Genomic DNA, 21,620 nt, shown 5'->3' with positions numbered 1-21,620 from the left:
CACTTCAAGAATTTATGCTGTTTGCAATACAAGCTGTTTGTATTACAAACAGATTTTTTGCCTCAGCAGACTGAATAATTTTATAACCACTACACATTTTCAGATCATCACCCAGTTAAAAACAACCCGTGGAGCTGTTTGCCTTTATTATTAAGACTCTCATACATTTATACTTGACCATAAATACAGTACATTATCAATTTCAAACACAGTACATAAAATATATTAACACGGCAAACAACCATTTCTACTGAAGTTCTTTGGTTCAAAGTGCTCTGCTGCATCATTTCAGTTTGGCAGTGCAGATAAAACTGGATTATTTTGTAGAAGACACATGTGAAAATGATATCTACAGTATGCCTGATAGATACACCCGTGTAATTCCCTGTCGCTACTGTTCCTGAGAAAGTCGAGTTGAATGTGGTGATCTTAGTGCAGAATGTCCACCAGCCGCTGGTAGGTTTCTCTCTCTTGTTTCAAGCTGTGATGCTCTTCCACGTATAGTTTTCCGTTGCGCACCACTCTCTCTCTCAGCTCGTGATCTGACAACAGCCTCTGAGCTTGATGCACAAATTCCTGGACCGGAAAACAAAAGCAAAACAAGTCTCATTTACTGCCTGATGCCACTTGGAGCTGGTCATGAAAGTTGCCAGAAGATATGTGTTTTTTTAAGCAATTAAGACAATCCAAGGCATAAGAACAGAGCTCAGATAAAAGGCTGTGCACTGATTAGTAAATACTTCAAAAATACATTGCCAAAAGATGGAGATATGTGTCTCCAGAGCCAAATAGGACTATCCAAAAGACCTTTTTAGTCCATCCTATAATAGCTGCCACCTCTCATTTAATTATGAAGAAAGGAGAAACCAAATCAAGTTACTGCAAACGTTAAAACAACACTACCCAACCAGCTGTCAGCTGGATTTATTAATTATACATTACAAATGAGTAATGTTGCCATCACTGAGCATTGAATGAAATGTAGGTTAGCCACAAAGCATCCTGAATCCTAGTTGCTCAATTGTTGGCCCATTAGACTGAGAGAAGCCTCCAACAAAAGGAAGCTAAAGTGCCTTAAAGTGTTCCTACAGCATGGCAGCCAACATTTGCTGCCGCAGAGGGCCAATAGGCACACAAACTTTTAGACGCTGCCAGTCAGCAGGCCACTTCACTTTACTTCACTTCAGTCAAGTGATGTGATTATGTCTGAAGAGGCTCTTGGTTGGAAACAGCTCTTCTGTGTGGCCATATGAGAGCAATAAATCCTCAGCAACAGGATTAAAGCTCAACTTATGAGCAGCATGCTTATAATCACTTCACTCAGTGCAAATTAAAGAGCCAGACAGGGGAGGAAATTCACTTTTCCCCCCCGACTTGATTTGTTCTTTTACACATTACTTTATACCTGTGCACGTGTAGTAACATTGAAAGCCTAAATAATGAGGAAAAACTGACAATCTGAAATGAGACAGGATTTTGATATGTGAAATAAAAGTAGATCAACCACAAGGAAAGTTTTGGGCTGAAAGACCAGCGCTCGCTGCCCATTAGTCCTGGCTGAGGTCGTGGTTTATCCAGCCCAAGTCGCTGCAACCATCTGTGAGAGCTTCCTCCTGGCAGCTCAGCTGAGCACGTGACCCCCCTGGAGAGGACTTATCTCCACCGTTACGGCAACATCACGCTAGATGACAGCACCATGCTCAAGCCCTCGGTCAGCTGGCCTTAACCTATGTCATCCTCCCTTTGCATGAAACCTCATTAAATATCAGAATGAAGTGTTCTCATGGGGGCTCTCTTTCCTGCTTGCTGCTACATGTTGCATCACTATGTGTTAATGGGATATCTTTGCTCTCTCGCTGAAGGCTTCACTTTCTGATTCTAATCTGTGCACCTGAGAAAACTCTTTTAATATTATGTTACCTATGTTTGGACTAATGATAAGAATTGAAAGTACAAAATGTATCAAAATGATGAAAAGTTGGAGTACTCTTTCTTAAAAGTTTCTAGGCTTTTTAAGATAAATCTATGCCAGGAAGATGAAACACACCTGAAGACATCCTGAGGCTGGGCTTCAATACTACGTATTAGCACTAAGTACTTTTCCAGTCAGCTTAGGTCGCAGGTGTAGGTGTTGGCCGCAGAGGTATATGCAGTAGATTCTCTGTGCAAGCCCTCAACACAGTGTTAAAGCTTAACAGGGCTTAACGCATATGGTGACCTGGTCAGTGACTGTCACTATATACCTTAGGAGACGAGTACAACAGGCCAGTGAACTCATGCTGCACCACAGCTGAATTTCCTGTTATGTCCCTGGCCAGCACAGGTACCCCGAGGTCCATGGCCTATTGGAGCAGAGAGAACATTACAACACTCAAAAGTCACACACTGCGATTCGAAATAAATACGAACAAAAGTTACTCACTCTTTATATTCTCATCAAGGGAATAAAAAAAAAGCACCTGAGCTCCGTGGAAATTGTGCAGCTCGGCTCCTCTACACTTCAGTGCAGAGTTGAGTTCACTTACAGAATTAACAATCTGTATCCGCTAATACCTTCAGCAGGTTGTTGAGTGAAACATGTTAACATACTAATCAGACTTTAAGCCCACTGTGGATTGTCTTAATCGACTGTGTTTAAAAGAGATTAAGTGGATTTGCAGGTTTTGCTCACTCAGGAATGGGAAGATTTGAGTCAAGCAATTAATTTGGGTAATTGTCCCTGAAGTGGTCAGATAACATTGTAGCAGGGATAAGGACTCCTGTAAATATTCACATTCGATAAATCGAGTTTTCATTCCCTTAATATTAATGTGCACCACAATGCAGGAGCAGCAGAACGATAAATTGAGTTTAACAGTATAAATGTCGAAGGCACGACACGGTATCCTACAATTACCCATGAGCCCTGAAGATGTTTACCTCCAAGATCGCTGCTGACATGCCCTCTGAGATGGAGCTGTTGACCATGGCGAAGCACCTTTTCATGGCAGCGTGAAGCTCCTGTTGGCTCCTCTCCTGGGCCAAGAAGACCCCTGCTGTTCTGCAGACGCAGTGGCAAAGCTCAGTTCTGCGTGACTCAGGGTTCACAGAGGCATGAATGATACTGAGCAGCAGTGACAAGCTCAGGGCAGGAAACATGGCTACACTATGCCTAACATGCACAGAGTGTGCAGGTAAAGTCCTAACCAGAGAGGGCAGCTTCCTGCCGCACAGATCGTTGTTGCGGTGAAGGCCCCCGGCGAAAAACTGAAAGCCAAGACTAGAGAGCAGCGCGACAGGAAAAAAAAAGGATCTTGATGCTCCCCTCAGATCTGCATTCTGTTCAGATTATGCTAAAATAAATGTAAGCAATCATTTCTTGTACCACATGGGATAAATACAAGGAAGAGCAACCATCAAAAATGTTATAGGAGCAAGATCTTGGCAATTAAACTGTCAGATCTCAAGTTTGCTTTCATGAGACGTGTAATTGATTAAAAAAATTCAACAAAACAAAACAGATGGTTTACCTTTGAACAACAGCTTCCACTTCCACAGTAAACACAGGATCAATCTGAAGGATTAAAAATTACAAAGACACGTGAAACCCCTTATCTGAGCACTGAGCTCATCAAGGATGACAACAATGACTTAATCAGGAGGACAAAATAAACAATGACGCAAAATTTATAATTTCTATTCAGAGCAAATCATTATCTTGCAAATCCTGTATTTTCAGAGATTGGGGTCAGGATGGGGTGGGTGGCCAATCTGATTAATTGCAATGTGGGATTTGCCTGCATTAGCTTGCCCACAGAAAAGTCAAAGCATAGTAATTTAGGTCAAAGATGCTACGAAGCAGGATCCTTCGTTTTTTTTTTCTCTATCTGTCATTTTATAGCGCATGGAATTTCTAAATTGAATCTGCTTTGCAGCACATGTGCATTAAAATCAAAGAACTTGAACTAAGAACATTTTTGGTATCCTGCTGTAATCTGGGATTAAGCAGACATTGTAGAACCAGCGGGGGATAGATCACGATAAAGGCTGCATTAACAAACACAAATGATTTAAGCACAGATTCTCTGCTGTCCCGCAGTGAGTCAACAGAAAACAGAGGGGAGGGACATCAGCAGTCAGAAGGGGAAGGCAGATGTTACACCAATGTTTTTGCTTGTCCAAGTGAATTTGTCATATCTTTCCTTTTCTGAGATAATCACGATGCTCTCTTTTCCTCTGCTACATAATTTCTGTTTTTAAAGCAACTCATATGGTGCAAATGTCTGCTACTGTGTCAGATCTATCATTATTTTTTCACCGTAAACTTTCAGTTCATTTTCTTTCATTGTGGTAGAAAGTATGCTGCAGATCGTGTTGCTTGAAAAAAGCCCAGTTACCGAGCAGTGAGATGTGTCATCGCTCTCAAACTGACCTGAATTTCACTCTTAATGACAGATGCTGTGCAGCCAGACCACTTATTACTTGCATGAAGTAGCTGTGGATTCATGGTGCATCATGACAGCCCGAACCAAACACGTCTCAATCTAACTTATGTCTTGTGTTTTTTATTTTTATTTTACAGTATCCTCATTAATGTCCAGCAATGTTTACGTTTCATTAACTGTGGAATCCTGAAATTATCAAGGGCCCGAAATCTGACAGTCTTAAAAAATACATGTTTATCGTGAGAATAATATATGGCTTTTCATTTCTCAGACGAACAAACAAACAAACACGCTTCCACTGTGATTCAGGGGTGTTGAGATGAATCACGCGTCTCCGCTTGCACTGAACCATTTCATCAAACAGCAAGAAAGCAGAGCAGAGCAAGACGCTTCAGTCCATGTCTAATTGAGTTGTTTATGAGCAAAACTAAAGCAGAACATGCCTCTTGCCTGACTCCGCCGTTTGATGCTACACTCAAATACGGCACGATGATGTCATATCAAAGCAAGTCAAAGGGCGAGATGAAGACAAACATACAGCGAAATCAGCGAGTGGGAAATTGGAAATAAAAATCAGGAAAAACACACAAGAGCTGTAAGAGCACTGAGGCGGCTGCTGCTGCTGCTGCTGGCCGGGATATGACTTCTTTCTGCAGAACAGCATAAAAGTGCAATCAGTAAAAAAAAAAACTTACAGTAAATGTAAAGGCTGATTTATGAATATCATAAATCATGGCAGGCTGCAAGAGTTCAATTGATTTTCTTCCAGCTACTAGACTTGTGCAGTCAGTGCATGTGCAGTTAATGTCTTCAAGGGTGACACATAGGAAGGAAGCATGATGTTGTGTGACAGGGCTAACGGCTTTTTACCAGCACACGTCCAGAGACATGCCCATCCATGTGTATTCAAATGAGGTAGCACTGCACAGGTCACTAGACAAACGTGAGTGCTAATCTGGGGCATGAGATGCATCAGTAGACCAAACACTACAGCTGCTGCTGCTGCTGACCCTCGCCCTGTGTTTAGAACACTGCCATTTCCTCCCGGCGATGACTGTTAATTCCAGCTAAACAGCTAAAGCCAGTATCTCTGCTACATCCAATTAGAGGCATCCTGTATTCCCAGGGCAGGTTTCGAGGTAATTTAACAGTACAAAGAGTCACAGTACAGAAGGAGAACACATGGCAAGTATGAAAATAAACGTACTGACTTTCTGTATAATTGGTACATACCTTTGGCCCAATAATGATCAGCACATTCAGCGGATTCTCACAGTGCCACTCTATAAGACACACAATGTAAACGGCGATGTAAACAAAAACAACATCAGCATGAAAAACAAATGAACAGTTGCAACTTTCTTTTTTGTGTAGAATTTTTACAGTTATTCTTGGTTACTGCACCATATGTTTGTCCCTCTCCTGTGAAAATCGAGCTTTTAAACATGTCAAGATGTTTTGCCTTGTATAAGATAAAAGACACATTTGGAGTGAAATATGTATTTAATGTTATTGGCTGAGTATTTCCATCTTAACACTGAAGTGAACAAATACCATTATGAAACCAAACTAGAACAGCACTCAGTTAAGCTCATACCTTCGCCAAGGCCCAACAGTCAATCAAGCTGCACCAAATTGCACACACTCATAGATATCGGTCTTCTAAATGTGCCTGATTTATTTTTCATCTAGATCCAATAATTATTACCTGGAAAATTGGTGAAAGAAAAAAAAAAAAGGCCTATATCTTAATTTAAAAGGAAGTGAAAAAAAAAAGATATTCATGGCTCCCCAACAACATGTAATGGGTTCTCCCATGACTCATACCGCATCCTGCCAGTATTTATATGTAATCCTGCTGACTAAAAACAAATAAATGCAGATGATATGCTAAAACCAAACTATAAAAACAAGTCTCAACTACAAAGTGTGTCTTTGTGGGCACAGAATGAGCTGTCAGAAGAATCTCATTGCTCTTTCACATAAATTTTCAATTAGCTGAAACTCAACCACAGAGCTCTAACATCATTCTTAAGTCATGAGGACACAGGCCACGACAAGAACCCAGTGAGGAAGGCTTTGGGAGTTCACCTGACCCTGAGGATGACCAAGGCGAAAACATGTCTGCATGCAAGCCCATGCAGACTGCCCACAATATGTGTTCCAGCTTTTTATTGCCACTACATTTATAATTCAAATAGATCGTTATTCCTAGGTCTCATTTGGTAACTATGGGTGACTGGGCCTTTGCTGTTATAGCCCAGAAACTGTGGAACAGTTTAACCACTGAGATCTGACAAGCAACATCCTAAGCATCTTTAAAATGTCCTCCTTTTATGAAGATTTTACATGTTTGATGTTTGACATATACTGTGTTTTCTTTTGTGTGTACCTTCATTTTATACCCTACTGTTGTATGAACTGATTATCTTTCTCATTCTATGTAAATTAAGTTTATTATTATCTCTTGTATTTTATACAAAAAGACCTACATGGTTTACCTGAAAATACCTTCACCAGATAGAGGGGGTCCTTGACTCTTCTGAGGCCACAGACCAACAGGAAGACACGCAGCTCATCCGCATGCTCGGTGCTTACACCTGGAGAGGCGCCAGACACAGAGAAAGACAGCGCCACAATATCAAAACACTGCATAATGAACATCCCAAGTACATCGGCATATAATGAAAGCAATACATCACCCAAGGTCATGAGGAAAGTAAGACAGCGGTGACTAATGTGCTCCCACAATTCTCTGATCAGAGCTGTAACACTCAAGAGGGCAATAGTCTGCTGAAAACATTGGAAGGTTGCTGCATAATCAGAGTGTAATACAGCATGATAACTACAGAGCCAGAGTATTTGCTCACTGAGCAGACCTAGATTAAAATGAGATAACCCGGCGTCATGCTAACAACATCAAATATTTTTCAGAACCTTACTTTAATTGAGAGGCCGGGCCACTAAATCAACTCTCTTCCCAGACCATCCAACTTTCAGGATCAATCCGAAGATTAGTCGCAAACTGGCTGCAATACAACTGTGATCACTTCTAGCTTCTACTGTGGACTGCATCTGACTTTGTAGAGGCAGAGAATATGAGTCGAGAGCCTCGTGAAAGAGCCCTGCTCTGGGGTGATGGCAGCAGACACTGGACTTAGCAATGAGCAAATCCTCTAATGAACTTTAAATAGATAATTACTTCTCACCGTACCTCATAGGGAGGGTTCGTGTAGGAGGTGGGCTGAGTTACATTCACAGCTACTTGTGGTGAGTGGAGTGAGCAGGGAGACTAGTTTTTTCAAAGGGTGCTACTTTCTGGAAGTGAGTATCCATGAGTCCTTAAGCAAAGAGGTGTAACACTGATTTAAACGTCCACCAAAATGGAGATTACCAGTCATGCAAGCAGCTGTGTGAGGCTGGACTTGGGCACAGTAGTGTTAGGAGATACATGTCTGTACCAGATTCCATGGCAATCTATTAAAGACTGCAAGATATCAGTCTGGAGCAAACTGAGGGTTACAAACAAGACGAGTTAAGATAACACATATCCCATAAAATGTTTACTGATGAAACGCAGCGACAAAAGAATATTTATTTTATTTAATCAGTTTCAAAGCTTTAATGCTAAGTTCTTTACAACTGAAAAGACAATCCCGGAATAATGTAATTTTAAGTGAAGTTGGTGTCAAGCAACACTTGATGTATAAGGATATTTTAATATCAAAGGGTTACAAGAGAAGTTTAATCTGGGATTCCTGACCTTTGATGTCTGACAATGAGCCAGACAGATACATCTTAACTGCAGAGATTGTATTGCTCCTAATAGCTAAGCTGGCAAAGCTGTGGTGAACCACAATTTGAGTGTAAAAAACGCTGTGGGGGGTGGGGTGGTGACGGTGGGGTGTTGTCTAAGACAAACCAAGAAACAAAACATTTTGAAAATAATACCACAGACAGACACCGGCACGTGCTTTAAGCACAGTGACACTCGAGTGAAATCCCCTGCTGCCAGATAAGTCCAGATCAGGAGGCTGAGGCAGCTCTTTTAATGCTATTAAAGAGCATCTTCCAATGTCAGCATGGAGTCTGTGCATTGACCCTGATCCTTGGAGCCGATCGTCAAAAAAAAGCCCTTCATCTGTGGGACACATCAAACTTCCTTGCATTGATTTGCAGGATGAGAGAGGACGTCAGTTAAGGTAAACACCAGTGTCACTACCTCAAAACAAGAAGCAGGAATATAATGGAGGATCGCTGGAATCATACCAGAGCACAGACCTGTCAAAGTGAACAAGAAATTCAAAGAAACAAACAAAGTCTTTGGATGTGAAACACAATTCATCTTTCCTCAGGGGAGAAAAACAAATTGTACAAATCATCAGTTGTGCCAGCAGCAATCTCTTCGCTCTCTTTCTGTGCAGTGCTGTGAGTTCTATGAAAAACACACTTTTGTTCACTTGCCTTTGATTTCAGAAGGACATTCTGAAAAATCCCCTGATGCTTTAATCAGTATGTGTGTGTGTGTGTCTGTGCATGGATGTGGGAGCATATATCTATCTGAACAGCTTCTCTTAATCTGCCTGGTGGCACAGGATGACAGAGAGACCGGAGTCTGCAGGGTGCAGACAAAATAACATCGGAAAAAGGGACACAATCACATATACTAACTAAATTATAAAAGTGAGATTATGTCTAAATTCTACAGAGGTTTCATAGTTTGTGCACAAATTGCCAGAGTCTGAAGTCTGACTTCTTTCATAACATGTTTGAGTGATCATCTACCTGTATGAAGCCACGGCGGAGGAAATGCACCAAAATTACAGTGGGTTCAGGCAGGGAAGCAGCGTCTAGTCAGAAAAATACACACCAAGCTGCACAAACAAGTAACATTTGTGCTGCGGTTTCACTGTGGGCTGTTGATTTTGTTCAACTCTGTTATCCCCACAACAGAGAAAATGCGAGGCTTGAAGCTTATCTTCTTTAAATAGCAGAATAAAAACAGCCAGGTCACATGAGAAGAGAGTGAGTCATTGTGACTTATGAATTAAGTATTCGGAACTATGCCCTTGTTAGCTGACAAACAAGTTGTTTTTGTCCTGCACAAATGCTCTGTCAGATTTTAAGGACCACAAGTTTTACTTTTTTGGTTCAATATGGAAACACATTGAAGTTCATACCTCCATCAAGGCTAAAAAATCTGACATGATAAGAAATTAGAAATATAAAATAACAACGGAAGTGGACACAGTCCTTAGCAGTGAACACGAAGACTAATGACATATATTTTACTCTTCGCTACATGTATCTGCTCAAGAGATAAAAACTAAGTAACACAGTATTTTATAGTCACTCAAAATATGCCAACTAGTAAAGCTATGGATTAACAACAATAAACAACAGCAGTGGAACAAATCATTTCAAGAAATCTGAAAATATGCAGCAGTTGCATCAGCACCAAATTGTACACACTCATAAAAGTCAGCCCACTAAATACGCCGGATTTTAATAAACTAAGATTGTTTGATTATTCCCTGAAAGGATCCCCAATGTTGCAATACAAAAAGAAAATAAATCCTAGATCTGCCCCTTGATTAACATCTGCACTAAAATGTAATGTGTTCTTCCCAGGCTCCATCTCCATCCCTCCACCCAGTTTAGTAGAATTTGGTTCAGTAGATTTTGCGTAATCTTACTAAGAAACAAACCAAGAATGACACTGAGTACAGCGCAGACCTCAGCCAAGGTCCAACAGTTCCCTTCAACTCAATCAAGCTGCACCAAACTGCACACACTCATAGATATCAGCAAGATTTCTTTTCCATTTACATCCATGAATTTTGTCCTTGGAAAACGATTGAAAATGCTGTTCAAAGCCCTTTCACGCAATGATGAATGAATCCTGGATCTGCCCCCTGGTTCAGATCTGCACCAAAATTTAATGTGTTCTACCCTGACCCGTACCCCATCCCTTAACCAAGTGTTATGGGAATCAATTCTGTTGTTTTTTGAATAATCTTGTTTACAAACAAACAAGCCAACCAACAAACATAACCTCCTTGAGGGGGGTATCACAAATCTGAAAATCGAAAACTATAAGAAGATAACTGGCATTTCTCTGAACACCTCACCTTTGCCCGTCCTTTGAATTTTAATAATCTATCTCTCACAGAGCTTCTTCACTCAACGCTTCATGTGTAATTTATTCAATATCAATCATCCGAGAACCAACACACACCCTGCTTGTTTCCAATAATCCTTCGGTGAGTCAAAGGATCGCTGCAATTTCTTCTCATGTATCCCCTTAACCTCACCTCACAGGGCACACAGCAGGGGCCACAAACAACATACACCAATCGGCTTACATGGACTGACAGCTTCTGGATCCCAGTGCTGAAGTCAGTGCCTTTGGAGGGTGCATGACACCCAGAGGATAATCACAGACACGTATACAGTAAAGTCACATATCTTCAATCATGTAGGAGGGTTGCTTTGCCTCTTTTATGTTCACCGCAGGATGTCCTTTTTTTTTTTACAGTGTGTCACTGCAACACAGCGCCACACAGAATACATTTATTCCCCACACTCAAACTATCGCACGTCTTCGTTAAGGTCGCCTATAGACCTCATACTCAAGATTTCGATATTATTATGTCCCGCCAGATGGAGGGGTGAAAAATGGAATCAATATGCACACAGATCTGGGAGGAGAGAAGACACACACATGGGATAGTGCCCCCTGCTGTGCTGGGAGTGTGTGTGAAGATTGGATGAGAGGCGACGGGAGAGAATGCAGGTTGCTGCAGGAGTCACTTCTGTCAGACTGCGTTTGATGTCTTTTCATAAACCTAAAACATGAGTGAAATTGCTGAGACCGATTACTGGAAGTGACAATGCAGGTAATCAAGGTCTTAAAGGAGCATATGTAAAATCAAATGTCTAAGTCCAGATCACCCATTGACAGCTGAACAACAACGCCTTTAAAGTTTTATGAAAACAGTACAATTTATCCTCTCAAAAGCACATTTCTAATATGCAGGATCAGTTATAATGAACATTTGAAGTCACAGCTCTCTGGCTTGAGGTCACATTCACTTGTCCCTTTTACATACAAACAATTCAAAATCTGGGGGAATGTGTTGTCAAATGCACTGTTGTGATAACACACAACAGAAAAATACGAATCGGATGGAACTTCTTCTTAAAGATGCATCTAACCCACATCTACGAGTAAAGAAAACCCCCAAAAATACACATGCAGGAAGCAGAACGATGTTTACAGCCTGGAAAAACAACTATGAATCTGAATATAGGGCTTCCATCTGATAGAAGTAGCCCCTATTTCAAGTATAACAAATGGAGAAGTGGCTGTGGGCGATTAGTATTACTCGTACTGGTTGTGAGGCATAGTGACGAATGGCCCCAGGCTGGAGGGCTATTAATCAACTGTTCCTCCGTGCAGTCTGCTCATACAGTGCTCTGTATGAGCACTAATGTACCTGAGAAGGACATCATCTCGCAATTTCCAATTTAAAGTCCAGGTTGTGTGTGGGGAGGATGCTCGGAGGAGCTGTTGTGTACATTTACTGGGCTATTCAAATGGGAGTTGGAGGTTGGATAAGGCTGGAAACTCCTGGCCTCCCTGATCACCACGCTGATGCATCTCACACAGCAGAGTAAATGTATGCTCACTGCTTGGAGCTTTTCAGGTTTGGGGAGTATGAAGAGGAGATAAGGGGAGAGATGAAGGATGCGGTCTAGAATAAGGATATATATTAGATCGGATATACTCTTTATATACAGCAAACAGTTACGTGGGGAACTCGTGTATGTCTGACACCAGAATCCCTATTTTAAAAGGGATCTTAAGCTTCACTAAGCAGTTACTTCTCCATTTTATTGCACGGAACATAGTATCCAGCACCTGTTCCACTAAGGCTGTCCCTGCTGTAATTAGATAAACAGCGATCACTTGTGTCCATCATGTTTATAAATTCTTAAGCAAGACTGCCTCAGTCTTTTACTAAAATGTTTCATCCCAATAAAAAGCAGTTCTTACGGAGCACACAAATATCCAGGTAAAAGACAGTATAGGCTATATTTCTTTCATAATGTACAGCAAATATGTATATGACAGCAATTTCACTATTTACTATCCCATCAGCAAGGCAAGGAAAACTAATGGGGGAAAAAAAGCGTACTACTTGCTTTCTCTGGATGATCCAGAAACCTCAGAATAGTTTTCACTAGAAAATATTTTCTTCTCCAGGCATAAATAAGTAAACCTACAAATGTGTTAAGTGGTGCCTGGTGATCATCCCGTGTTATCTAGACAACTGCTGCGACGACAGCCTGCTGAAGCAGTGACAGTACCTGAGCTCCTCAGGAATTCAGTCCAGGAGAAGTTGTCAGTCACGTGCGTCTGGATACCTTTAAAATAAACACAGTGCTGTTAGCTTTTAATGTACAACAGTGATTCAATCCGCTGTGAAATAAATAATCCAAGTGGCTTTTAATTTCGGGGGTAAATAACCTGAATTGTTTTTGATTATCATGGCTTTAAGATTATAGTGTAACCTCTTAAAATATAAACTGCAGAGACATCCTATAGTCCTCATAGGGTTTATTCATATGAGGTGCAATCACTGTTTGTATAAAAACCTCCAATATGTGAAAAACTAAAAACGATTGAACAAGATCAGACTAATATTTTGTGTGGCCCATGTAAAAAAGCTCTTCAGTGTGATCACTATCTGGTGACAAGCATGAAAAATAAGCTTCCACTGGCCGTGCAGCGGGCTCAGGGCTCTGCTCTAATCTATGAAGGGACACTATTTGCCAAACAAGGCTGCTGGTGGGAAGCAACATGGAAGAGTGATTTGGGCCGTCCTACATGGTGCGGTGGCCAATGGCAAAAGCAAATATGACGCTGTACAGCAGACAGTATGATAATGGAGGAAAAAATGTCAAAGCTGATTAATGTAACACTTCAGTGGCGAGTCAGGGATGCACAACATCAGGCGAGGATATTCATCCCGCAGAGCTTACCTTGGGGCTGGACATAGATTTTACTGCTCTGGGACATCTTCAAAGAAACAAACAGAACATTAGAAAAGTCTGGATAAAACAAGCACTAAATATAAATGCACAAGTGTTTTAAAATCTGTCAGTAATTACTGGCATTGCTTCTACATACAAATTACATTTGATTATATCTTACTGTGTTTTTTTCCTCTTTATGCCAGGAAATAAAAAGATGCACTTAATGCTCTTTGAGCGGCAATCATAATTAATCGGAACCTTAACTTTAAAAGAGTCAGGAAAGCAGTTGCTAAGATAATGAGGGCACTGAAAAATAGATCACAGGAGAGGGAAAGGAAATTGACTGGGTGTTATCACACTGGATCCATCCCCTATGTGTGTTTTCTGTCACATTAAAAAGCGTAGCGATGCCTCTCAGTGCCTGTCCTGTCTGCCTGCTGTCAGCACTAAATGGTGGAGATAAAGCATGCCACTGGCCGCAATCTACTGCTCACGGCTGGAATCTAATCTGAAAATAAAGCATGGTAATATTGTTTTAATGCTCAGCTATTACGGGACAGGGCAGGATATTGTGTTTGTATAAAAACCCTTCTGTTGTATTTATTGAAGCCGGCAGCCTCCTGCTGTCTGTCGATGTGCCTTAAAACGCGAACAAAAAAAACTTTTCCTCGCACTCTTGATTTTTCATACGTGCTGTGCAAGAAATAGGTCGATGTTTAGTTTATATGAAAATAGCATTCATGGGTTTTGTTGGCTGCTAAGTTTGGAGGGTTAGGGTGCAGCACAAGGCTGGGATCTGCAGACAGGCACACACACAATTCTGACAGTAAAACTTCAAGAAATGAACAATGACGAACATGAGACACAAACTTCATCATGCATCAATGCTTATTAGTTATAAACTAGTTAAGTTGATTTATTAAAATACAAAAGACAAAAATCATACCAAATACATCTCTGCCTCTTCTTTTAGTTTGTCAGTAAATGCGACGGCAAACCTGATAAAAAAAAGAAACTTTGTTTTCACGCACATAAAAGCAAGAATTCCATTGCCAACAATAGAGGAAAAAGCACCAATGACACAAAAAAGTCTTGAGACTGAATAGTTAAGCTGTGGATTGAAGGCACAGGACTTAAAAATGAATACAACAAGAATACAAATAGTAAAACAAAGGGAATGTAGAGCAAAAAACAGTGGGGAGATATTTATTTGCAGGTATGTGAGGGTGCGTTAGAAAATGGGCCGAAAGGCTCGGAATGGTGACTGTATTTCATGATTAAGGTTTGTGTGAGGAGGCACTAGCAGCAGGAGGTGCAGGGATTCAGATGTTTGAAGTCATGAGACCTTGATGTCTCCTTTTCTCCCAGAAGACAATTAGCCCCTTCGATTCACAAGATTGATGCTTAACCACCTATTTCCATCGTAACGATAGCAGCTGACACGGGGCTGTGATGTCAGGGCACAGGACTGTCTGCAGATTAACGTTTAAACGTATCAGTGTTAAACTAGGGAAGGAGGGAACACGCAGCCTGCACAGCTGGGGTTAGCTCCCATGTGCTCAGCCTCATTCTTTCATGCCAGTACTCCAGGCTCTTGTGAGGATCCAGTCTGGGTTTTTAAAATATATATTCACAGATACACTAGTTAAGATTCAGATGCTTTGCAACAGATACAATCTTGGTGAAAAATATAGCAGTAAATTCAGCAATATTAAATACTATCCCACATTTAAATAGGTAACATACTGTACACAGTGCTTTATGACAATCACCCATTTATTCCGATTGGTCACAACTGTGACACAATCCTTTTTGACTTGTAAATCTACAAAAGTTATTTTTAGCATGTCTAAAAATTACATTTAATGAAATTAAAGGAAGGCTCAATTTAATTTGAACAATTTCAAGTGAAAGGTATAAATAATTACTGTAATAAAAAAGCGCAAAAAGGTATAGTCCAGATTCAGTAAAAACATTTAGTAGAGCTAGACCTATCTATTGATTGACTGATAAAAATTGGCCGATGATGACATATCGGTGTCTGCATTCATGTTCGCCTATATTCAAACTTTATTTTAAAGAATAATAATACTGCTGAAAAGTTGTGCGTTTATGTTAACATTTTATGTTTGATTCAAATTCTGGATATTTGGTTGTATTTTGCTTTAGTTATTTATAGTAGGGATTATGGTAACTTACTTTAAATATATATATATCATTAGGAATCACTGCCAAAATATTGGCTCATATATTGTTATCAGAATTGTTTTACAATTCCCAAAAATCCATATGGTCGGGCTGTAATATTTAGTACTAACAACTAAATAGTGTCCATTACTGATATAATAATTCTATCACAGGAGACATAACTTGTTCAAACGGGGATATGTCATCTTGTTATAGCAGAACAAGCGCAGGTTGAACAAGAATGATGATCATCACATAAAAGCTACCAGCCTGCACAATAACAAGGTCCTTAAACTGACACAGTTAAATATAATGCATCCATAACAAACGTTATTAGTTACACCTGTCTGCTGTAAAACTGCTTCTTACACACTTTACAGTCACACCGTTAGTTGAATTACCGGCTTCGTTAGCTGATCATGTTCCCACTCACTTGAACCGGGACGTGGTCTCATACAGTTTGTGGGATGTGTTGAATAAAAGTGTAAAATGCATGTGCCCAAGCTCTCTGAAAGGAGGTAGGTTAAGACAGTAGCTTTCAGCAGCATCACCTGGCTTTCAGCAGCACCTGCTCCATGACCACACGCTTCTGTTTAACTTTCACATCTTCATTTATGTCGGTTCCGCCAAAGACGACGCCGAAGGGTACTTGGATGTCTGGTGTGAAGTTTAGACATAAAACAGAAAGGCTCTGACATCTGTGGAACAGGTGGCTGTCAACTTGTGATGGTGTTATTACGTTGACAAAAGGGACATGTATGTACAGCAGATAAGGAAATAGATCACACAGTGGGAAGCACGTTTACCCAGGAGGAGTCTAGCTGCTCTGAACAGGTGAAGGGCCAGTGCAGCCTCAAACGGAGGATTCTGGGACACTAGGTTCGTCACCTCAGCAGGTGACTGGAATTCTGCTGGATCCCTGAGCTCACAGGTGTGTCCTGCTGACTCTATGTAGGACCTACAATGTGAAGAAACACGGCACTGTGAATAACAGGGGAGCTCAGTAAAGTTGCAATCATTCAAATAGCTCCATCTCAAACATCCTTGTTAACATCCTCTATTGATTTACTGCTTCTTGGTCACACCACACTGTCAAACTCCAGGAAAGTTACTGTGCTGTTTCACCACAACTTCATTTATAGTTCACCCTGGACAACACCTAGCTACCCTGCGACTTCCTCTTACAGCCTCACAGACTAAACAAATACAGCTTCTAAAGCCACTCTTGTCAATTACCTGATCCTCTCAGCTGTGGTGTGGTTCCCAGTTTGGGGGCTGAGACTGGCAAGGAACAGTAATTTCATACCTCCACTAAAACGCTGGGCTGCCGAGCATACACCTAGTTCACACGCGGGCACTGAGCACACGTAGTGAGGCAGCGATCGGAGCCTCGGTGTGCGCTGTGCTCGGCTCGTTACACCGGTAGATCGCGTTTCCTGAACACATGCTGAAGTTACACGTAGCGCCCAGCTCGGCTAGCAGCCAGCTGCAGCAGCGCTCTGCTCGGTGAGCCTAGCTTGACCGAGCGCCACGCTCCACATGTTTACACGTCCGTCCCCTATATGGTCCCCTGGAAACACGCGACGGTCGCACACAACCGCCAAGACACTTTATTTTGATTCTACACACACTGACAGATACATATTCACACACAGAACACAGCGGCATCTCCAGACAAGCGCGTCAGCGTCAGGGTTTGCGCTGACAACAACTGCGCGAGAAAAAAAAAGAAAAGACAACTTCCTCCTCTCGACGGCTGCGCGAACGGAGCAGATCTGTAAACCACACGGATGAGGTGGTAGCCGCCTCCCTGACAGGGCACATCCGGGTTGTGTCATTTTATAGATCGCCTCCAGGGAAACGCAAGCGTGAAGGCTTGTTGACTGAGCCGTGTGTCACGCGGTGGCACTGTGACTGTGTTTTTTGTTGACTTCCAGTTCTCCTTTGATAAAGTGTTGGTTTCAGACGCGCCAGAGTCAACATTTGATCGGCAACCACTATCTGAGTTCATGGAGATAACTGCGAGTTCCAGGGATTAAAGGTAACCTCAAAAGCAAACTTTTATCCACCCAGCTAACGTTGTGCTAAAGCTAAGGTTAACAGAGTTTACTGTTTTCACTGAGTGCTTGTGTGACATGTGATGAGGAGGAAGGGGTGTCTCCTTACACAGTTCGTATGTTGAGAGTGACACACAGCTGCTGGTTTTCTCTGGGCACTCAGTGATGGCCACGTTTAGCTAACCTGCTGGTTTTCTTCTCAGGTTTGAACTCTCAAATCCAACAGGAGCCTTTGATTCAGTTTGGGTGAGCATGGCCAACAGCAGGGATGCCGGTGAGAGCACCCCTCTCCTGGACTCATCTGGGGACAGACCTCCACCACCGTCACTGTTCCAGGGAAGGAGACTGGCATGTGCAGCCATCCTGCTGGCGGAGTCACTGGAGAGGATTGCATTCTACGGCATCACGTCCAATCTGGTTCTCTTCCTCACAAGCAGCCCTTTCTATTGGGAGGGCACGCATGCCAGCCAGGCACCGCTGGTGTTCATGGGAGTTACTTACCTGATTTCACCCTTTGGAGGCTGGCTGGCGGACGCCTACCTTGGGAAATTCTGGACCATTGCTGCGAGTCTGATCCTGTATTTTACTGGCTTGCTGTTTTTCCCCTTCATTTCGAATGAAGACACCAGGGTCCACCTGTGTGGCGACGTGCTGTCGTTTCCTGTGCTGCCCCTTGAGTGTCTGAGCACAAACAGCACCCCTCCAAGCAATGTAACCTGCCCCTTCCGGGCCTCATACTGTGGCCCTGTAATGTACAGTGGACTGTTTTTAATTGCCCTGGGTGTGGGGTCAGTGAAGGCCAACATCACTCCGTTTGGGGCCGATCAGGTAGAGTATAAACAATATTACATTCAATCTCAAAGTCGTTGACAGGAGTCTTGTAGTTTATCATAAGCTACAAGGTCTTTGAAAAATGTTTTTCTTCTGAGATAGGCCTGTGTAAGATTGGGTATGCAGTGTGACATCATTTCAAACATGTGATGGGATCTCTGTTGCATCCTGACAGTTCACTTAGACATGCATGCTCTTGATCATCATGGCCAGACACTGTGGACCATAATGTCAAGTCAATGACAACCCCTCTGTATTTCTGTCACTCACACAAAACCCCAAGAACACAAGTTTGAATGAAGCTTTGGAAGTAATAAGGAGTGAAACAAATCACTATTTGGCAGTTTGGGGCCAAAATAATGTCAGATTATGCAGAGAGACTTATAATTAAAAGGTGCAGTAATCGGAAAGTTCATCAATGGGAACATTGTTTCTCCCAAGAATCGAATCAGGAGTGGGTAAAAGCTTTTCAAAGGGGACTGGCAGGGTGAATACGCTTAGTGCTTGAGCCCACGGTTCTCATTACACGATTTTCTGTCACTGCTTCTTTTGATCATGTTCAAACGCGCAACATGTACAACAGCAACAGAATCCATATATTGGAGTTAAACTGAGAAAAAACAGAAACGTATGAATTCTCAAAGCAGCATACAGCATACATAAAAAGGCAACACGTGGAATACAGCCACTAGGTGCCCAACACAATTAACTTAATTTCTCCATTAATCCATTAGAGTAGGAGCTGTTAATACTTGACATTTGCTCAGTTTGAGTAAAATTAAAGATTTAAAAACAAAGCAAAACTTCACTTTGGGCTTAATTTCTCTTTCAGAAATATTTGGACCTTTTTAAGCAGTGTGAATTGTGCCATGGTCAATGTGATCTTTATCTAAAATGATATGCATGATAAGGATAATTATCATATTGTTACACTTTGACAGAGGCTTCACACTGAATAAGTATCGATGCAGGCAGCTGTTACTGGGCAGATATTCAAGTTGGGTCAAGAACTTAAGGCAGGGTTCAGAAGGGAGGAAACTTAATACATCTTTATCCCATTTTTCTCCTCTTGTGAGTCACTGCAGATGTATCATATGTCAGCCTATAATCAGTGTCATATTTACCGATCATATTCTGTATTTGATGGAGGGTCAACACTGACACCATATGGTAAATTACAGGTTTGTCTTGTCCTGACGTGACTTAGAAGACTGGGGGGACCATTTCCTCTCAGTGATCTCGTGTCAGAAGTAAATATAAAAGCAACAAAAGCCAAAATGCAGATGTTGTTGATAACGCAGGACAAGCAAGTGATTTTGTAACTGAGTTGTAAGAGTTGGAAGAGAGGAAAGCTTGTGAATGCTGTGACGTTATCTCCCCCAATGGTTAATAGTAGCTTTACTGCTGCATTTTTTTGTGCTCATATACATAAGACATATCCACTTCATCACACTCTGATAACATCGTTTCCTCCACAGGGAAAACTGCACGTGGAATGGCTCAGTGGCATTATGAGAATAATATTATGCGCTTGCATAGACATTTAACTGAATTATTGCAGTTTTTTCGGTAAGCTAACAGCATAGGTGTGTATTACAGCACATTTCAGAAGAATGCTCAAATCAACAGAGAGCAGGAGGAAAGAAGAAACAAAAAGTTGATGTTGATTATATTTTATCACTCCCATAAATAATAAAAAGCAAGTCCCCCATCCCCTGTCGTTTTATGCCTTTAACAGTATCATATGGGTATAGTCATTCCATGCAATAACAAAGCAGCACAAAGATTACACTATTCCTCACATTAAATACATTCATTTGAACCATTTAACTGACTTTCACATCCCCGTCGGTTTCAGCTTGTGATCATGCTTCCTCTTTGTCAGTGCAGCTTTTCTTTTCCATTCTGTTCTCATCATTCATCAAGCTGTTTTATATTATTTAGTGTGTAGCCGGTGTAACTGTAACTTAAAAGCAGTTGATTTGGACATTTTGGAATAAACCTCCTCATGTGGCAACTTTCCCATCAAAGTGCTGATGACCAGACTTTTTGAAAGTTCAAAATCAAACTGAAATGACTAATGTGACTCAGTCTTGGCAATGTTCAGAGTTTATGGTCTTTTCCCTGAGGTGGCTAAATAGATTTCTCTTAAGATTATATGCATGACAGAATAACAGCATGACTGTTTGTTTTCTCTGTGTGTAATCTCAGGTCAAAGACAGAGGACCAGAGGCCACGCGCAGATTTTTCAACTGGTTCTACTGGTGCATTAACTTAGGAGCCATCCTGTCTCTGGGAGGCGTGGCCTACATTCAGCAGAATTTAAGCTTTGAGCTCGGCTACATCATTCCAGCAGTGTGCCTCGGGGTCTCTTTCCTCGTCTTCCTCTTGGGCCGAACTGTCTTCATCACCAAGCCTGCTGATGGCAGCGCTTTCACAGACATGGCCAAGATCCTGAGCTTCGCCTGCTGTTCCCCAAAACCCAAGGAACCGAGCCTGCTCCGGTGAGAGCAGCATGTCACTTCTGTGTATCAGTCAAAATATGGAATTTTTTACACCGATAGCCAGGGAAAGTGAGAGGGTGACATTTCTTACATTGGTGGAAGCAGTTAACCAATCACAACAGGGTGGGCCACCTGGCTAATCAGAGCAGACTGGGCTATATATCAGGCTGGGGGGGGCCTTAAAGAGACAGGAGCTAATACCAAGTGTTTCAGACAGAGGCTGAAAAGAGGAGCTGGAACAATGGACACTGTTGTCAGGCAAAAAAAAGGGTTAAACACACACTGAATGACAACAGCACATTCAGAATAACTAAGGTCTAGCATAGCATTCATCAGTCTCATTGAGGCATCTCTTTCCAGCAGTGCAGCCTTTCATGGTAGAGTTTACTGATCCAGTGGAGTAACAGACTCAGGTGGTGTAGCTAGAACTTTATGTTAAAGTCTCTTTTGATCCCCCTGTATAATTCTCTTTTCCCTCACTGGTCCAGGCATTTGTCTTCATTCCCCGTGGTGAAAAGTTATTCTGAAGTGCCGTTACGCGACTTTGAACCAAAGTAGCACAATCTGTTCAAAAA

General features: G+C 41.7%; 2 protein-coding genes across 4 annotated transcripts in view; one reads left to right on the top strand and one right to left on the bottom strand.

Annotated features, from left to right (window-relative positions):
- Positions 1-129: 129 nt before the first annotated feature.
- glt1d1 (glycosyltransferase 1 domain containing 1) lies at positions 130-17,353 on the bottom strand. Of its 2 annotated transcripts, none has more exons than XM_034595283.1 (12): positions 16,890-17,353; positions 16,460-16,611; positions 16,205-16,310; positions 14,413-14,464; positions 13,473-13,509; positions 12,798-12,854; positions 6,926-7,024; positions 5,658-5,707; positions 3,510-3,553; positions 2,920-3,040; positions 2,244-2,342; positions 130-576 (listed from the first exon to the last, which is right to left on the bottom strand). In XM_034595283.1, the coding sequence occupies exons 1-12, from the start codon at positions 16,955-16,957 to the stop codon at positions 430-432; spliced, it is 1,032 nt and encodes a 343-aa protein (XP_034451174.1). In that variant the 5' UTR covers positions 16,958-17,353; the 3' UTR covers positions 130-429. The 2 variants fall into 2 exon arrangements, with proteins under 2 accessions (XP_034451174.1, XP_034451175.1); XM_034595284.1 differs by having other exon boundaries at positions 304-576; positions 2,920-3,035; positions 16,890-17,027.
- Positions 16,985-21,620, top strand: part of slc15a4 (solute carrier family 15 member 4) — a 23,803-nt gene continuing 19,167 nt past the window's right edge. Inside the window, exons 1-3 of one of the 2 annotated variants that reach the window (XM_034595281.1) lie at positions 16,985-17,694; positions 17,914-18,538; positions 20,753-21,045. In XM_034595281.1, the coding sequence (XP_034451172.1) occupies positions 17,963-18,538; positions 20,753-21,045 (869 nt within the window). In that variant the 5' untranslated portion in view covers positions 16,985-17,694; positions 17,914-17,962. The remainder of the gene's footprint in view (positions 17,695-17,913; positions 18,539-20,752; positions 21,046-21,620) is intronic. The other variant, XM_034595280.1, reaches the window with a different exon arrangement.

The sequence above is a fragment of the Hippoglossus hippoglossus genome, chromosome 9 (assembly GCF_009819705.1).
Source record: "Hippoglossus hippoglossus isolate fHipHip1 chromosome 9, fHipHip1.pri, whole genome shotgun sequence".
Classification (NCBI taxonomy): Eukaryota; Metazoa; Chordata; class Actinopteri; order Pleuronectiformes; family Pleuronectidae; genus Hippoglossus; species Hippoglossus hippoglossus.
The sequence above is the reverse complement of the archived record's forward strand: the minus strand, read 5'-3'. Positions and strand labels throughout refer to the sequence as shown.

Coding starts and splice junctions, on each gene's coding strand:
- glt1d1 (XM_034595283.1), bottom strand. CDS start 16,957: ATGAAATTACTGTTCCTTGCCAGTCTCAGCCCCCAAACTGGGAACCAC. Junction 16,612..16,889: donor ACCACAGCTGAGAGGATCAG/GTAATTGACAAG, acceptor TTCACATTGTAG/GTCCTACATAGAGTCAGCAG. Junction 7,025..12,797: donor TGAATTCCTGAGGAGCTCAG/GTACTGTCACTG, acceptor GCGCCTCTCCAG/GTGTAAGCACCGAGCATGCG.